The sequence below is a fragment of the Asparagus officinalis genome, chromosome 7, assembly GCF_001876935.1.
Source record: "Asparagus officinalis chromosome 7, Aspof.V1, whole genome shotgun sequence".
In the NCBI taxonomy this organism is placed as follows: domain Eukaryota; kingdom Viridiplantae; phylum Streptophyta; class Magnoliopsida; order Asparagales; family Asparagaceae; genus Asparagus; species Asparagus officinalis.
In genome coordinates, this window is record NC_033800.1 from 74,476,880 (window position 1) to 74,497,270 (window position 20,391).

At 40.1% G+C, this 20,391-nt stretch overlaps 1 protein-coding gene across 1 annotated transcript; it reads left to right on the plus strand.

The window, feature by feature from the left end:
• Positions 17,738-20,164, plus strand: LOC109847370. The gene is made up of 3 exons (XM_020416599.1): positions 17,738-17,987; positions 18,486-19,399; positions 19,493-20,164. Exons 1-3 carry the CDS (start codon positions 17,738-17,740, stop codon positions 20,162-20,164), a joined length of 1,836 nt encoding a protein of 611 aa, XP_020272188.1.

The following is a 20,391-nucleotide window of genomic DNA, read 5'->3' on the forward strand; positions in this document are numbered from 1 at the left end:
ATACCAAGGGTTTTTAACTACCTTGGAAAAGGTAGTGAGACCGAGTCATAGGGAATTTTAGTTGTGCCTTAAGTTTACTCTTGAAGACCAAAACCAAGGGGTTATGAGGGCCTTGGACCAGTTGATGAAGACCAAGCCACAAGGTTAGTTCCTTGGTTTTATACATGAAAATTGATACCATTGTCTTTGAGGGCCTTGGACGAATTCATGAAAACTGAGTCGTAAAGTTAGTGCCTTGATTTTACTCGTGAAAACCGATACCAAGGACTTTGAGGGATTTGGACAAGTCGGTGAAGACTGAGTCTCAAGGATTCTTTGTTGTACCTTAGGTTTACTCTTGAAGACTGATATCTTAATCTTGAAGACTGATATCTTTGTTGTAACCGAGCACTTGAGGGAGACACGGCTAGGTCCAACACTTAGTGGGTGTAGAGTGTGATTGCAAGAGTGTGAGTTGTAGAGTTTTCGGTTAGCTAGAAAATCGAGTGTGTAGAAGAAGTTCCGGCTTCCAAACCGGATTGTGTTAGTGGATTTCTCCCCGGGAGTGGGGAGCGGAGACATAGGACGGAAGGTCCGAACTCCGTGATCATATTGCTCGTTTGAGTGTGCTTTGGCGTTATTTATGTTCATATCTTATATCGCCATTGTCATTAGCTCATTATCTATATCATCCACTATCTAGTTCATATTGTTTACCCTCGTGTTAGTTTATATATCCTTGCATACATATTTCATCATATAGGATATATCTTATAGTTTACATTGCTTATCCTAGCTTACAAATATTATTGTATTTCATACTTGCTAGGATAGCTTGTCAATTAGTTTTAAATTGGCATTTAATCGGATTAGATTAGCATAAGACCCTAATCACCCCCCCTCTAGGGTCTAACATGAGCGACATTATGGATGATCCGCTCTGTTGAACTTGATCTACATATTCTAAAACCCCAACACACCAAGTTTGGGGTGAACCCATCGTCGTTTGACCCTTCATCCACTCGTATCAATTTTAACGGTTTTGAATGAATAGAACTTTTCACATGGCTCGATGGAGGGTCAAACGACGACGGATTCACCCCAAACTTGGTGTGTTGGGGTTTTAGAATATGTAGATCAAGTTCAACGGAGCGGATCATCCACAATGTCGCTCAATCATGTGATTTTAGAGGCATCAAGGAGGAAATCCCCTCCTATGACAAAGGATACCCATTAATCTCTCTCTCTCTCTCTCTCTCTCTATATATATATATATATATAAGTAAAAGAATTTTTAAAATGTTAAAAGGGTTCTATCAGTAAATTACATCTTAAATATCTAAAACCATACCCCAACATACCTCTTTGTCGTCTGTTCTTTTTGTTTTTTGTTTTCCCGTCACTGTCTCGCCGCACCAAAAAAAAGAAAAGAAAAGAGAAGGAGAAGACCGAAGCATCGACTTCGAGAGGGCATTAGGTGCGTACCTGGGAGGAAAGGTAGATAAACAAATCTAGGTTTTACCTTTATCTAATCTCCATCTTAGCATCACTATTTAATATTACCAACATACCTACACGATGCATAAGGGGAGCAATCATAATTGCTCTTTTTGTCTCTGTGTGGATCAGTCATGATCCGTATATATATATATAAGAAAAAAATTAGGGTTTATAAAATTTAATTAAAAATAATAATAATTACCAAAAATTTAAATAATTATATAAAATTTATCTAAACATTAAACCGTACCAGTTGTAGTATTACAATCGATAATACATAATAGTAAAAATAATACAAGAAATTATACAATTGAACAAGAATAATTAAATAAAAATATAATTTCTTATATTTAAAATCAAATAATTATAAAAAATTATTTATATAATAAAATGTACCAATTATACTAATACAACTGATAATATGCAACAGTAGAAATAATACAATATTTTATACAAATAATATGTAACAATAATACAACATATTATACAAAATAATACGTAATAATAATAATAATACAACATATTATTTAAAATGATACGTAATATTATCAATAACACAATGGATAAATTCCAAAAAAATAATTTATTGCACTAAATAAATTTATAAATATCAAAACCATTTTGTGACGCCCCTAGGTTCACACAAGGCTGCAGTCCAAGATGCAAACCTGCCATGCACCACACCATGAAATAACATGTTTCTCCATCACAATTACTATCTCTCTAGTAGAGTCAATAACAGGTGTAGGTACAAAAGCAAGTAAAAGATAATACAAGAATCAACTGATGAAATAATAGAGATCAAATTAATATTTCATCATCTAACATACTGAAATACAAGTAAATGTCTGAAATAAATGAACTGGAGTTCTCAACAAGTCTCAAATACAAAATGTCTGACAAGAGGAAATAAGGCACACAACATTAACAACTTCTAGAATAAAACTCTCAAATGTCTAAACAAATGTCTATAGTGGAGCTCAAAAGAAAATATAACTAAATTTACGGCTGAAGCTAAAGTGCATCGCTATCAACCTACGACTCTCCGGCCTCCTGGCTCGTTATCTGAAAGGGGGAGGGACAACGAGCGTCAAAGCGCTAGCGAGCAACATCACAACCAACCCCAAGGAAAAGGGCTCGTTGTATACAAAAAATACAGTTATTACATAATAGTTAAAATCATTGATCCTACCAAATAATGGATTTTAATATTTAGGAAATTACAACACGAGCATAGGTACGTCGAGCGAAATAATCCAAACAAGGAAACCCTCATGTATATACCTTGTATCTCAAATTGTAAAGCCCTAAAAACCAAACCCGAGGTTCTAGTACAGGAACAATAATAAAAGAAATACAACAAATTTTAGAGCATAAATACAGTGTCATGACATAGCCTACATGAGTATCATGTTATTACTTACATGAATGTCATGTCAAAATCTACATAAGTGTCACGTCATAAACTACTGTGAGATAGTCATATGCAAGGTTAAGAACTATGTCAGATACAGGAACTATATACTGTGGTTTCCAAACTCATGGAATAAGTGGCAAATGTCCAACACGAGGACTGGAATGGATTATAGTCCAACACGATGACTGAAATGGATTATAATCCAACACGAGGATTGTGAAATTGTGAAAATGTCGCTAAGATACATAGTAAAATCTACTTATATCAATTTACACTCAAATCAGTGTGTAAATCCCCAATTTGTACCCTCAGGTCATCAATTATGCATTAATACATAGTAAGACTAAAAACCAGAGTCAGATAATCTAGGCAAACTCTCGAACATGAGTAAAATATACAGAACAGAGAGTTTTACTCCAGACTGTGCGGCGGTCGACCGCCCCGGTCGACCGTGCTCTGATACGCGCCTCGCGGTCGACCGTCGCGGCATCGCGGTCGACCGCCGCGGCATCGCGGTCGACCGCCGCGGTCGACCGCAGACGGCCAAAATTCTAAATACATATGAAACATATTAAAACGTTTTGATAACAGTAAATCGTGATTTAACTCTTGTTTAAGCAAATTTCAGATCTAGATCTTCAATAAACAAAACATTGGTGAGCTTTTATAAACTTAAACATTTGATTCTTGCAATCCACATTATAGAGAATCCATCCTTATACAAAAATACCTTTTAGGCTCATTAAAACTCATGAAAATCATTATAAAAACCTTTTAAAACATGGGATAGGGTTGGGCGAGAAGTTACTCGCCTGAGGGGTGTAGATGAACTCCTAAAAACGAGTGAGAACGATCCTCCTTCACTGAACACCGATGGATCTCGCGTCGAATCCTCCAAAATCCTCCAAGAATCGCCAAAGAAAGGGGTTTTAGGGTTTGAAAAAGAGAGAGGAGGGGGCTGAGACTATTAGGGTTTAAAAGAGGGTTTTGAGAGCTTCAAAACGAGTATAAATACCTAGGGTAACAATTAGGTTCGGTATAAACAAAACCTGACCCGAAACAAAACTGACAGAACCAGATTCGCCCAGCGGTCGACCGCAGCGACCACGGTGGTCGACTGCATAGTGTTCTGGGTCATGCTCAGACTGGGGTTTGGTATAAAGGCTGTATCTTTCTCATACGATCTCAGAATGAGGTGATCTAAGACTCATTGGAAAGCTCTTGAAGAGACCTACAACTATTATATTATACACTTTTCCAGATTCTGACTAGAACGGTATGCAAAATATAAAAACTCTCAACTGGTCAAAATTCTCAGATTCTCATTCTTTGCCTTTGTGCATGTTTTGTGAATTTGAACTCATATATTCACAAATATTTATTGAATTGACCTCAAATTAATTCTTATCATACCCAAACATCAAAGATATATTATTTTCATCATATAATATATTTATAATTATTTATCATATTATATTCAAATTTTAAGGGTTTTACATTCTTCCCCCCTTAAAAGAATTTCGTCCTCGAAATTCAGAAATCATACTTAAGCAAATAATAATACTAGAAAAGCTTATAGTGGGTCTAATTCAACCCGCAACCAGAAACATTTAGAATTTTACTCTTGATAAGCATATATGGATATTTATATTTAACAGTTCAGGATGACTATATTCCCACTCAACCCTTAATCGAATGGAACTAGTACGTCGGGCGAAAAATCCAAATAAGGAACCCCCCATATATATACCATGTGTCCCGAAAGATTAAGAATTAAGTGAAAATATCCTCATTCTAGAGTCAAATCAAAATACAACCACATAAATAATCGCACACATAAATCAATGCACTTCCTCAATAGGTGCAGGAAGTCGCGCGGCATAACATCTTCGCGCCCCTGAAAATCATCTCAACTCCTTTCTGGTTCCACTGAGTTTTCTCCAAGGGAAAAAAAATATATTGTTTCTAAATTTCTTGTCTTCTCTAGCAAGTATACAAACTGGGATTTCAATCGTAGTCAAACCATCCTGAAGCTAAATCTCTGATGCGTTCAACACTCACTACTGTTCTTCATCACATAATTGGTTCTTAAGCATAGAAACATGAAATACATTGTGTATACTAGACATCGATGCTAGAAGATCTAGTCTGTATGACACAGCTCCAATGCTCTCCAAAATCTGATACGGTCCAATGTATCTCGTCGTAACCTTTTTCCGTCTCCCGAATTGCTACACACCTTTCCCATGCGATACCTTCAGCATAACTGGATCTCCAATTCGAAACTCCGAGGGTCTTCGTCTCTTATTAGTATAGTTCTTTTGCCGACTCTAAGCAGCTAAAATCTGATCTCTGATAAATGTTACATTCTCTGTAATCTGTCTCATAAGCTCTGGTCCAAGTATTAAACTCTTCTCCGGCTCTGCCTAACATATAGTCGATTTTGCAAGGCTTCCCGTACGTTGCTTCATACGGGGTCATACCGATTGTCGCTTGATAAGTATTGTCCTAAACGAACTCTATCAGTGGAATATGATCCTCCCAGCTACCTTGAAAGTCAATGACACAAGCCCGCCACCTGTTTTCCAACATCTAATTTACTCTCTCCGTCTGACCATCCATCTATGGATGAAATACACTACAGTACGATAAATCTGTTACCCAAAAGAATCCTGGAAACCCTTCCAAAAATATGGAATGAACACTGAAATCTCAATCTGATGCTATCGCATCTGGAACTCCATGAAGTCGAATAGTCTCTTGAATAAGTATCCTCGCATACATCTCAGCTATATAGTTAGTCCTCGCTGGAATAAAATGTATTGACTTCATCAGTCTATCCATTACCACCCAAATCGAATCATTCTCTTTCTTCGATTTCGACAACTCTACAATAAGGTCCATAGAAATGTCCGCCCACTTCTACTCCAAAATGGTTAAAAGCTGACGTGATCCTACTGGTCTCTGATGTTCCGACATTACTCATTGACAGGTAAGATACTTAGCTACATACTTTGAAATCTTCCTACGCATAACACTCCATCCAAAGGTGTCTCTTTAGGTCCTTGTACATCTTAGGGGTCCCTGGATGTACTATGAACTGAGTACGATGTGCTTCACTTAGCAACTCCCTCTTAAGCTCTGCACTGGTTTGTATAACCAGTCTATCCTTCATCCGTAGACTTCCATCTACTCCAACGGCCCAATCAGTCTTAGGCGCTTTGGAAATTTCCTCCTTCTGGATTTGAATTCAATAGTTTTCCAACTGAGTTCTGACAACTCTGTCTCTCCAAGCTGGCTGCAATGACACAGCTCCCTATAATGCACTGGTTCCACCAATCTCATGTCTAAAATCACACTGACTAAGGGTGAGAATATCTCGATACAACGAGCACTTCTAAGCTGAAGCCCGATGTCGACGCTTCCTACTCAAGGCATCTGCTACAACATTTTCCTTTCCCGGATGATACTGAATCACAAACTCGTAGTCCTTGGTAAACTTAATCCACTTCCTTTGTCTCTGGTTGAGTTCTTTCTGAGAGAAAAGATACTTCAGACTCTGATGGTCCGTGAATAATTCATGCTGTACTTCATATAAGTAAAGTCTCCATGACTTCAGTGCAAATACCACTGCTGCTAACTCCAAATCATAACTGTACTTCATATAAGTAAAGTCTCCATGACTTCAGTGCAAATACCACTGCTGCTAACTCCAAATCATAAGTGGAAATAGATCTGCTCATGTACTCTCAATTGCTGTGAGACATATGTTACTACTCTCTGAGTCTGCATCAAAACGTCTCGTAACTCTACCAATGATGTATTTGTGTAGACCACAAATATCCTGGATAAACTTCCAAAAATAGTCGGCTAAACCCAAAAAGCCATGAATCTCTGTCTCCATCTTTGTCGGCTCCCAATCAAGAACTGCTACAACCTTAGCCGGATCCACTGCTATGCCCTCTCTACTGATGACGTGGCCTAGAAATCTAACTTCTGAAAGCCAAAATTTACACTTGCTGAACTTGGCATATAACTGACGCTCCTGTAGAGTCTTCAAAGCTAACCGTAGATGCTGCTCGTGTTCTGCCTCCGATCTCGAATAAATGAGAATATCATTGATAAAAACTATCACGAACTGATCCAAAAAGGGACCGAAAACCTGGTTCATAAAATCCATGAATACAGCGGGTGCATTGGTCAACCCAAATGGTGTGACCAGAAACTCGAAAGATTCATATCGAATCAAAAAAAAAACACGGCTTTGGGAAAATCCATCTCCCGAACTCGCAACTACAATAACCCAAAACGAAGATCAATCTTCGGGAAACATGCGCTTCGCGTAGCTGATCGAACAAGTCATAAATCCTAGGTAATAAGTACCTATTCCGGATAGTGACCTTGTTCAACTCTCTATAATCAATACACAAATGCATATTGCCGTCCTTCTTTTTCATGAAGAGAACTGGCGCTCCCCACGGAGAATGACTCCGATGAATAAAACCCTGAGCTAATAACTCGTCCAAATGGGTCTAAAGCTCCCTCATCTCAGCTGGTGCCATGTGATAGGGTGCGCGGGATATCGGGGCTGTGCCTGGTTGCAACTAAATATAGAACTCGACCTCTCACACAGGAGGTAATCCAGGTATGTCCTGAAAGACATCCTGATACTCTGAGACAACTCTAGTCTCTAATAAATTCAATACCCTGATCCCGTCGCATTACCTCATCGATGTACACCAGAAATGACTCCGTAAAACGGTTGCCCTGGGAGGTTGCTATAATCATCTCGGACCCATCGGACGCTCACAAATTTGACCGTCTCCGCAAAGCAGTCAATACTAATATGGTAGGAAGACAACCAATCCAAATTTGACATCAACAACACGATCGACTCGATGACTAACTCAAACTCATCAAGTTTGATGACACATCTCTTACAGATGGAAGGGACACCCCTCTAGAGGAGTAGAGACTGACAACAGAATATCTAAGGAATGTGCTACAAGCTGAAACCTATCAACGAAGGTATGAAAGATAAGAGATAAGCAAATTTCCTAACTCAACTAGATCCGAGCTGAAAAGGAAATCACGAAGAAAACTCCACTCGTACGCTGAAAAGGAAATCACGAAGAAAACTCCACTCGTACCCTGATCACACGGTACTATTGAATAGACTATGATGGATAATGCAAATATGGGATAATCTATCCTTTAGGAATCTCCTGGATAAAGCAAATATGGCCTATTGGCTCCTAAATCCTCGGATTAACAAGTAGTGTCTCTATTTTTCCGCTGCTGGCCAAAATTATGACTCTGAGACTATCGACTGTGACCTTTATCATGGTGACTTTCTGCTGGTGTACTGCGACAAGTCTTTCGTTCTTTGTTCAATATTGTTTTGATTGTAACATGTACTCCGGACTCTGCGCTACTTCGGCGCTCTCGAATCATATTGAGCTCATTTCTTATATTGTCCTTGTTACTGGGTTAAAATAATTCTCCCGCTGCTAGGATTCTCTAGATTCCGTAATAGTTCTCTTGTCATTAACATTGTCACTATTCTGATTTGATTTTTTTCCTTTACTACGGGTATATCTCCCTGCTTCACTTAGACTAGCTTTAACTACTTGTTGAAGTAGTGACTTTTCCTTTACTACGGGTATATCTCCCTGCTTCACTTAGACTAGCTTTAACTACTTGTTGAAGTAGTGACTAAAATTCTCCCAAATAGGGGATAATTGCTTGTTGAAGTAGTGACTAAAATTCTCCCAAATAGGGGATAATTGCTGCCCCGTCAAAAATCTTGATGTCATTGCTACCCTCCAGCGATGTCCTCAATGCTGAATACATCTAACTTCTTCTTGGTACTAAGTCGACGTTCAAGAAATTTCCACATACTCATTCCCTTATAGGTTGCAAATGAAATTGGTGTGACTTGAAACTTTGGTGCTCTTTTTATCTGATATCTTTGTTATTTTTTTAGAGCTAAACTTCCTGTTCTGCGGCTCTATAAACAACTGATTGTGGTGGTAGTGCCTTCATAAGTATTGCTTCTTTACTTTCACGACGGGTACAACCGGGGATGGAACTCCTGAAAGTGGTACTGCTGACGGAAACGGATACACTTCTTGCTCATCGAGTGTTGTAACATCTTGTTGCTAACGGTGCCATGATGTCGATCAAATACTGTGGAGCCTGCTGCGGCTCGGCTCTGCATGCCCAACTTTCCAGGTACGAGTTTTACCTCAACCACATCCTCGTTTCGATATTTATAATATCAAGAGGAGAGCTTAATTTTCACAGTAAGTGAGATAGCAAAAATACACATATAAATATTTAACGTATTACAGTACGAATTCAATACACATAATATTCACACAAATACTTTCAGTCAAAATAAAATAGTTATCATAAAAAAAATTTCTCAATTTTTTTTTGAGATATACGCATATATCGTCCTCACTCATACTAGGAAACCCTTACGGACTCTATACATGAATCCTAAGAAACTCTATCCTAGCTCCACGACTCGACACAGGATGATCCTAAGGATACTAGAACTAGAGCTCTGATACCAACTGTGACGCCCCTGGGTTCACACAAGGCTACAGTCCAAGATGAAACCAGGAATATCAAACCTGCTATGCACCACACCGTGCAATAACATGTTTCACCATCACAATTACTATCGCTCTAGTAGAGTCAATAACAGGTATAGGTACAAAAGCAAGTAAAAGATAATACAAGAATCAACTGATGAAATAATAGAGATCAAATTAATATTTCATCATCTAACATACTGAAATACAAGTAAATGTCTGAAATAAATGAACTGGGGTTCTCAACAAGTCTCAAATACAAAATGTCTGACAAGAGGAAATAAGGCACACATCCTTTACAACTTCTAGAATAAAACTCTCAAATGTCTAAACAAAAGTCTATAGTGGAGCTCAAAAGAAAATATAACTAAATTTACGGCTGAAGCTAAAGTGCATCGCCATCAACCTGCGACTCTCTGGGCTCCTGGCTCGTTACCTGAAAGGGGAAGGGACAACGAGCGTCAAAGCGCTAGCGATCAACATCACAACCAACCCCAAGGAAAAGGGCTCGTTGTATACAAAAAATACAGTTATTACATAATAGTTAAAATCATTGATCCTAGCAAATAATGGATTTTAATATTTAGGAAATTACAACACGAGCATAGGTACGTCGAGCAAAATAATCCAAACAAGAAAACCTTCATGTATATACCTTATATCTCAAATTGTAAAGCCCTAAATACCAAACCCGAGGTTCTAGTACAGGAACAATAATAAAAGAAATACAACAAATATCAGAGCATAAATACAGTGCCATGACATAGCCTACATGAGTATCATGTTATTACTTACATGAATGTCATGTCAAAATCTACATAAGTGTCACGTCATAAACTACTGTGAGATAGTCATATGCAAGGTTAAGAACTATGTCCGATACAAGAACTATATACTGTGGTTTCCAAACTCATGGAATAAGTGGCAAATGTCCAACAGGAGGACTGAAATGGATTATAGTCCAACACGAGGACTGAAATGGATTATAGTCCAACACGAGGACTGTGAAATTGTGAAAATGTCGCTGAGATACATAGTGAAATCTACTTATATCAATTCACACTCAAATCAGTGTGTAAATCCCCAATTTGTACCCTTAGGTCATCAATTATGTATTAATACATAGTAAGACTAAAAACCAGAGTTAGATAGTCTAGGCAAACTCTCGAACATGAGTAAAATATACAGAACATAGAGTTTTACTCCAGACTGTGCGGCGATCGACCGCCCCGGTCGACCGTGCTCTGATACGCGCCTCGCGGTCGACCGCCTCGACCGGGGCGGTCGACCGCAGACGATTCCTGCCCCTTCTGCGCGCCCAGCGGTCGACCTCCGCGGTTGACCGCAAAGCAGACAGAAGCCCAAATCTGGGTTTCTGTCAGCTTCAAAACCTGAAATAAATTTTGTGATTTCTATGATAACAAAAATTTTAACGTCTCTAAAATCATACAGAAGAAGAACAACGAAATTAAGCATGTAAACTACATCCCCAAAATTCTAAATACATATGAAACATATTAAAACGTTTTGATAACAGTAAATCGTGATTTAACTCTTGTTTAAGAAAATTTCAGATCTAGATCTTCAATAAACAAAACATTGGTGAGCTTTTATAAACTTAAACATTTGAATCTTGCAATCCACATTATAGAGAATCCATCTTTATACAAAAATACCTTTTATGCTCATTAAAACTAATGAAAATCATTATAAAAACCTTTTAAAACATGGGATAGGGTTGGGCGAGAAGTTACTCGCCTGAGGGGTGTAGATGAACTCCCAAAAATGAGTGAGAACGATCCTCCTTCGCTGAACACCGATGGATCTCGCGTCGAATCCTCCAAAATCCTCCAAGAATCGCCAAAGAAAGGGGTTTTAGGGTTTGAAAAAGAGAGAGGAGGGGGCTGAGGCTATTAGGGTTTAAAAGAGGGTTTTGAGAGCTTCAAAACGAGTATAAATACCTAGGGTAACAATTAGGTTCGGTATAAACAAAACCTAACCCGAAACAAAACTGACAGAACCAGATTCGCCCAGCGGTCGACCGCAGCGACCACGGTGGTCGACTGCATAGTGTTCTGGGTCATGCTCTGACTGGGGTTTGGTATAAAGGCTGTATCTTTCTCATCCGATCTCAGAATGAGGTGATCTAAGACTCATTGGAAAGCTCTTGAATAGACCTACAACTTTGATCTGATACACCTTTCCAGATTCTGACTAGAATGGTATGCAAAACATAAAAACTCTCAACTGGTCAAAATTCTCAGATTCTCACTCTTTGCCTTTGTGCATGTTTTGTGAATTTGAACTCATATATTCACAAATATTCATTGAATTGACCTCAAATCAATTCTTATCATACCCAAACATCAAAGATATATTATTTTCACCATATAATATATTTATAATTATTTATCACATTATATTCAAATGTTTAGGGTTTTACACATTTAAATAAATATAAAACTTGGACTTTAAATCATAAAAAATTTTAGAAAATTAAGAAAAATATAAATACACTTTTAAAAATAATAATTAAATATTTTAAAATAGTATAAAATTATTTTAATTAATATCAAAATTTTACGGTCATTACATCTGGTCATAACTAGAAGTTTGATTGGTCGCAGAAGGGTCTGCTCAGGTCGCTGAGGTCTGGGTCGCATAGGTACATTTCATCCCTGGCAACACTTCTAGTATGGAGTGACTAGGATAGTAGCTTGAGCTTTCGCTTGTCACATCCTGGTGTTGATGAGTCTGTCAAGGATCGATAGTGAAGCAGGCCAGAAATCACAGTGGTTGTAGGGTGGTCTCCCTGATCCGTTCTTCATCTTCCTACCACTAATACTGACCTACGGGGAAGAGGTGATAGGTGATACAAGAGGTTGGAAAGGGAAAACACAGCTGACGAGCTCATTCGCAAACAAAGCAAACTGCTCTTGGATTGATCATGTTTTTTAATCAAATGTACCTTTATACAGTGGAAATGGCCACTATTTATAGAGGAGTTATAGGGGGCACATTGGTAATTCAACCCGACTAGCATAGAAGGCATTTTGCCTCTACTTTATACATGTCGGCGACTGGTTTGGTGGATGTGAAGGGTCACTCTCCTCGCATTTAATGTGATAGCGAAATAATGGCAGATGTACAGGCAACTGTAGCCCCTAAAAAATGCTAATAAACAAAGGAGTGTCAAAGCTCACAACCGGTATGATGAGGGTCATGATAATGATGAACCTTATCTTAAATAATAAAGTTTGTCAGTGGAAACAAGGACTAAAGCTCGTCAATGAAGACGAAGATCAATCTCGTCAGTGACAAAAAATTTCATTATTGAAGACGAAGCTCGTCAATGAAGACGAAGTTTGTCAAAAGAAGCTCATAAGGCTTGCCAATGCAAAAGAACTCAGCCATCAAAGGAAGAAGTCCGCTTTGTTAGATGAACCTCACTTCGCATTGAGGCTCGTCTCATCTGACACGTAGAGAGACTCATCTAACCAAATGAAATTCGACTATAACGGTCCTAAAGATCCAGTCAGCCCACGTGGGCTAAATCTGAGGAGTAGGTTACACCTGGACTCCATGATTTTAGCATAGCAGTTACATGCTAAGGGCCTACAAATAGCCTTCAGCAACTATGAAGAGGCCAATTTTGGATCATCTAGCAACTGGGACATTCACGCGAGGAGAGCACTCATAACATCTTTGAAGCACGTAAGTTAAGAGCTAAAATTAGCCACCAGTAGCCGTTTAAGCACTCGCCAAGAGGCTAATTCATTCTTGAATTCAAGCGATCTTGTTCTGATCATCAACGGGAAGCAAGCTTGACTCAAGAATTGAGTGAGGCATCCTTTTTCCACACAAAATCCACGTTAAACAAAAGAGAAGTCAAACCAATATTCTCTTCTTCTGTACTCGATAAGTGTAATTATAACGAGACTCTTACCAGGCGATAGAGTTTTTTCTCAAAGCTAATACAGTTAAGGGAATCAATTGTTTTCGAATCTTTTTTGAGACCCTACAGAAGATGGCGACCATAGTAGGAGAACTCATTATCTCTGATGAAGTGATCATGGTGCAATCATATAAGATCGCCATGTGATCTAACATCAAGACTCTTGTAATCGAGTTCGACTAATCTAAGTACGAGGAGTTCCTCTCTTCTCGTACTCCGAGTCCTACAAAGGCACGCAAGTGCCGCAGAGTCTCTTACGAGACTTTAGCCCACGTGGCTTCTGATAATTCAACTCAAGTATACCTCAAGGAGAAAACTCTGCCTCTGAATGCCAAGGCTTTGAAAACTAGCTGTTAAGCTAAAAGGTGGGTTGTTAAGCAACCTCGCCAAACATTGCCTGCTGCTGAGCAACCTCGCCAAACATTGGCTGCTGTGGAGCCTGTCGCTGACCTACTTTCAACAAGGGCAAGACAACGTCGATGCCAAAATCAGGCTCGCCATGAAGCCCGAGCCTTAGTCTCTCTGGATGGCTTCCACTATCGGCCACAAGACAACGTGTCTAAGGCCCGCAATATAGTCGATACTCGACTAACAGAGGTTCATCAAAATGACAAGCCTCGCCCAAGTGTCCAAGTTCGCCCTGCTATTCGAGCTGGCCAGATTCAGGCTCGTCGAAATGATGAACCTCGCCTTCAGCCCAAAACTAGTGTCCAAGTTGAGGTTCAACCCAGACGGCAAGTGTGTCCCTTGAATCAATCATGAGATTCATCCAACCACTCAGGCTCGTCAACCTCTAACACTTAGAGATTCTTGTGCATGCGTTAGCAAGATACCTGAGTTAACAGGGGTGGTCTGGCTACAGATCTCCCTGATTATCTGGTTCGTAAGCACAGTATGAGTCAGATGAAATCTTAATGTAACTGTGAGAAGCTTAGCTCCACAGTACTCTCCCAATGCCAATGCGGGAGACCATTGCCCATGCCTTTGGTCTTCGAGCGATTGTCTAGACTACTGAGAGTTCCATCATCCATAAGGAGGTGCTTTCATCCCCAGGGACAAGCTTCCAAGAATGAACATGTTAATGTTACCAGCAATATGATTAGCAGAGGGAAAGGCAAAGGACAAGGTGGTCCTTCTGACTCTTCTGATCCTGAATTTTCTCCGGGGATGAAATATTTGGTCACTAAGCGAGATGGCATCTTTCAGCACACCCATACCCACACTGACTCGGTAACTCTGCTGGATTACTAACATCTAGCGAATGAAACTAATGAGGAGCCTAATAACTCGGCCATCACAACTTCCTAGCCATCTAGTACCGATCAAAGTGAACAAGCGAATACTCACATGGCCGGAAATGAAGAAGACATGGCAAAAAGGCTGGAAGAAAAGCAAGCTACTCTTCTCCAGCAACAAGAAACTATCAGGCGCATGGAAGAGATGATAGAGAAACTCCTCTGGGAGAAGGAAAAGAAGAAGAAGAATACCGATAAAGCCTTAGGATCAAGGCCTAGGCGACCTTCACCCGAGGTAGAGAAATCTAGCCGACGAAATCGAGATGGCAACAATGCAGAAGATGAGGATGAAGGAATCATCAAAATCCATTCTAAATCATCAGAAGCTGAATCCAACCCTGGTAAGAAGGATCGAGACCATAAGTTGGATAATTTCCAGAAGTAGCTAGATGCACTGAAACTCTTAAGGAAATTTCAAGGGATTAGGGGTGACTAGACCATACCCCGTCGAATGGGACGTCGTCCCCTATCCTGCAAAGTTCAAACCACTCAACCTCCTGTATTTCAATGGCAATGGCTCTCCTACCCAGCATATCTACTATTTACAAGCGTAGACTAGACACATAATAGGGAATGATTCCATCATGATTCGGTTGTTCATTGGTACCCTCAAGGGGGTCACTTTCGAATGGTTTTGAAGACTAAATCTTGGATCCATTAATTACTGGAAGGACATGGAAAGGCTCTTCATGGCCAGGTTCTTCAATGGTGGCATAGAGGTGTTCTATGGCTACTCTGCTAGCTGAAAAGCAGAAGAAGACAAAGTCATTCAGTGACTTTGTCAAGAGATTTAGGAATTGATCACTACATTCACGTGATCAAGTTTCAGAGGCTATTCTCATCGAAATATGACAGAATAATCTCTCCATCAATATACTATCCAAAATGGGCGTTATCGAAGCACGCTCATGGAAAGACTTGATTTGGCAGGGAGAACAGGTCGAGAACATGCTCAAAAGGATGAATGCTGAAGAGATGTTCGAGTCTCGCCCTAGAAGTGGGGGTAATCAGGGCAATTTTACCCCTCAGAAACAGTCAAAGGGGAAGGATACTTTGGCAGTAGAGACCACTTCCTCCCCTAAATCTTCTTCGAAGCAGAAGAGTAATTCTTAGGATAACCGCTTTCAAAAGAAGTATGACTTCAAAGATGAGCAAGTCGTCCCAATCCTCAAGTCCTTGATTAAGACGAAGAAGATAAAGCTCCCAGAATCGAGGAAACCTGAGGAGGTGTCGAGAATAGATGATCCTAATTACTGCATGTACCACAGGATGGTCCACCTTCTAACAAAAGCATGCTATATCCTAAAGTATAAAATCTAGGATTTCTTGGATGCAGGCATCATGACCCTTTAGTCTGAACAAAAGAAGGTGGCTGCAAATATGGTCTCATTACGATTCGGAGATTTCACGGAGCTCCAGGTCCAGAACGGTTTGAAACCGATCCCACAAACAGAGACTAGGGTTGTGAACCTTGATCCGCATCAGTACAAGGAGATGGGTATGGTTTCCTACACCACCCCAGAAGGTGAAATTATGTAGGTCCATCCTGACCTACTTGCAGAGGGGCAATGGGCATCATCGAGCTTGAAGAAGTCCAAGTCCAAACAAAAATCCTACAATGATATTTCTGCTATTCCAGATGAGGGGGTCGAAACTACTTCCCTCGGTAGTTTCAAGGATGAACAACCAATGTTCACCACACAACCTATGTAGACATCAGGAACTTGCGGTGGAAAGGAGTACTTAAAGAAGTACCCTGAAGCAGTGGAAACCTCACCAAAGCTAATGAAGGATGTAGCGCAAAAGGTACAACTACCTTCTAATAATCCGAAGGTAAGGGAGCTCCGATATAATAAAGCGCTCAAGAAGGATACTCCTGAAAGCTCGAAGGGTCCCTTTCAATTTGATGTGTTGGCCCAGCTAGCCAACATATCAGTGAGGATCATATTGTTCGAGCTCCTGCGTCTATCCCGATCGACCAGGGAGGCTTTGCGTGAAGCACTGGCCGACAATGAAACATTCCTTGCTCACTTTCCACCGAGTCAGATGGAGGAAATACCAGAAGCATGATAGACCTTTATACTTCACAGGATATATTAGCTCTGTTCGGGTAGACTGAATCTAGGTTGACCCTGGTTCTACCCTGAGCATCATACCTTTGAGGCTTATCCATCATCTTAGGGTCCCGCTACACCGTCTATCAGCAACAGGGACTACCATCTATGGTTTCAACACCTCTAACACCCGTCCTCTTGGCAAGATAAAGCCCAAATACTAAAAGAGTGACTTGAAGATGGATGTCACCTGCTATGTCATCGATGCAGAGACATCCTATAATTTGCTATTGGGTCGACCATAGATCCACAACAATTTGATTGTATCATCCACCCTTCATCAGTGAATGAAATACATGGATGAGAATGGTAAGGTTAAAACAATGGTCATGGAAAAGCAACCATTCAAGGCGGTGAAGAATTATTTTACTGATTCTATTCACTACCTAGATGGTGAGTCGACCGATGCATCACCAGTTGAGGACCTCGACAGTGGTAACGAGGCTGATACTAAACCTGAATATGAAAAGGGGCTTGTTTTTAATGACATTGATCTCGTCGTGATTGGCCTCGAGAGCCTTGATGTAAATGATACCGCAAATGATGACAGTGAAGTTGTCTTTAATAATAATGATGATTTAGCTTACTTATCGTGTGTTGAATTTAACTCTGACATATTAGGTACAAGTGCCGACATGTTGTTAGATCCTTTGCCACGATTATATGCTGAGTCAGCATTGTACATGTCGATTCATTCATCTTTCATGACAAGTCGACAGCACATTGAATCTTTGCAGGTTATCTTTGTGGTGCCCGCCAGGAGAAATGGCCAAGAAAACATCATCTTCGAACAAACTTAGAGTCCACTACAAACTCTTTCGGATGGATCTGATGAAGAAGAAGGAACTCTTCAATTCTCACATTTTAGGTTAACAATGCGCCGCATAATGCAGAAAATAGGATACTACTTCTCCAATGCAGGAGGTCTAAATTTTGGCAAAGGTCAGCGCACTCCGCTTGCCCCCTTTGTCCCAAAAGGGAAACCTGATAACTATTACGACAAGACTCGCAAGGGGTTGGGATATGTGTCTCCACCGCTAGTGCAATGCTTCGAAGCTAGTGAAGAGTCGGATGGTTACTCCATTAGTTCTTCTTCCGAATTGATCTTTTGGGATTCGGATACCAGTACATGAGCCGTGTTCAAGAAACTTATGGCTAATATGACCTTGGCTCTCCCAAGTGAAACCTGAGAGGATGATCAGTTACCTCTATTCGAGGGTCCATTGAGTAGACAACTCATTATGCAGTGGGAAAACTACTTCAAATAGTGTGAGCCTCCTACTGACGACAAAGTAATCCAAGTGAATATGGGAGATGAGTCTAACCCGAAGCCCATATTCATAAGTGATAGCTTGTCACCTGAAGAAAATGAAGACCTCATTGCTCTTGTATGTGAGTATATTGATGTCTTCACTTAGAATTATGAGGACATGCCCGGTCTTGATCCTTAGGGGACCATGCATTGCCTTAATATCAAACCAAACGCCAAGTGTGTCAAGCAACAGCAACGACGATTCCGCCCACAAATCATGAAGGTGATCGAAGCCAAAGTTAAAAAGCTCATTGATTTAGGGTTTATCCGAGAATAGCAACATCTAGATTGGGTGGCCAATATTATCCCAGTTCTAAAAAAGAATGGGAAGATCAGAGTTTGCATTGACTTTCGAGATTTGAACTCGGCATGTCCAAAGGACGATTTCGCTTTGCCCATCACGTACATCATTATAGACAACACGTGTGGATTTGAAAGGATGTCATTCGTGGATGGATTCTTAGGGTATAACCAAATCAAGATGTATCATGAAGACGAGAAGCATACTTCTTTCAGAACACCTTCAGGGATATATTGTTATACAGTAATGCCATTCGGATTGAAGAACACCAGCGTCATATATCAACATGCTATAACCACTATTTTTCGGGAATATTTGCGAAAGATAGTGGAATGCTATGTTGACGACTTAGTTGTTAAAATCCATAGCAAAGGTGATCATCTGCAAGATTTGAAAATGATGTTTGAGCTTATGCAATCACATCAATTGAAGATGAATCCAACCAAGTCCTTCTTGGGAATGACCAGTGAAATTTTTTTTGGGTTCGTGGTCACAACTAATGAAATCCACCTTGACCCGGAAAAAGTTAAAACTATTCAAGAGCTTCCGCCTCCACGAAATCTTAAGGAGCTTCACAGTCTACAAGGGCGTTTGTCTTACATCCATAGGTTTATTTCCAACTTGTCGAGTAAGTGTCAGATGTTCTCAAAACTCATGAAGAAAGGTGTTTCCTTCATTTGGGATGAGGCTTGCCAGAAAGCATTTGAGGAGATCAAATTATATCTCTCCAGCCCGCCCATATTGGTTGCACCAAAATCGGGTAAGCTATTCATGATATATGTCCGAGCTACAGATCATGCCTTAACAGGACTCCTATCTCAAGACGATGATAATGGCCATGAGCAAGACATTTACTATCTTAGCAGAACTTTATCAGGAGCTGAACACCGCTATCCTCATGTTAAGAAGGAATGTTTGGCTTTGGTCTTTGCAATTCAAAAGACATGATACTATCTGGTCGGGCAAACCATATATGTCATCTCTAAAGTCAATCCAATACTTGTATTCATGACGTAGCCTAGCACATTGAATTGGCGACTTGCAAGATATGCATTACTGCTATCCCAGTACGATATCCTCTTCAAGCCTCAAAAGGCAGTAAAGGGTCAAGTCATCTGCGATCTCATGGCCAACCAACCTATGGAGGGAAGAGTTGATTTATACCAAGACATATCGAACAAGACTTGTGAAGCCAATGCAGCCTCAAAAGAGCAAGTATGGCAGTTATTCTTTGATGGTGCATCAAGAACTAGCCCTAAAGCTACAATTATTACTGGAGTGGGGGTAGTATTGGTTTCTCCGCAAAACCATGTGTTGCTCCGAGAATTCTCCCTGATAGAACCATGTTCTAACAACGTGGTTGAATACAACGCTTTGCTCATTGGTCTTGACCTAGCCAAGAAGCTGGGGGTAAAACACTTAGAAGCATATGGCGACTCAAAGCTCGTCATTAACCAGTTGAAAGGGAAATTCGAAGTCAGACATGTAGATCTGGTCCCTTATCACGAAACGGCTATTATATTGGCCAATTCTTTTAAAGGCTTCTATATTGATTATGTGCCTCATCTAAAGAATACATATGCAGGCGCCTTGGCATCACTCGCAGCTACATTAGCTCTACCTAAAATGATTACTCAGCGGATCACCGTAGCTAGCAAACAACTTTTCTGGCCTAAATATGCATTGTAAGTTGACGTGATCGATGAAGGGCCTAAGGCGTTCGAACCCAGGGATTGGCGATTTCGATCGTCGACTATGTCTTATATGGCTTATTACCTGAAGACATTAAAGAAAGGGAATCCGTACGCAGACAAGCATCAAGATTCTACTACCACTCCTTGTCACAAACCTTGTACAGGAGGTCGTACGACGGATTGTTACTTTGCTGCTTGTCAAATAAAGAAGTAGAAGAAGCC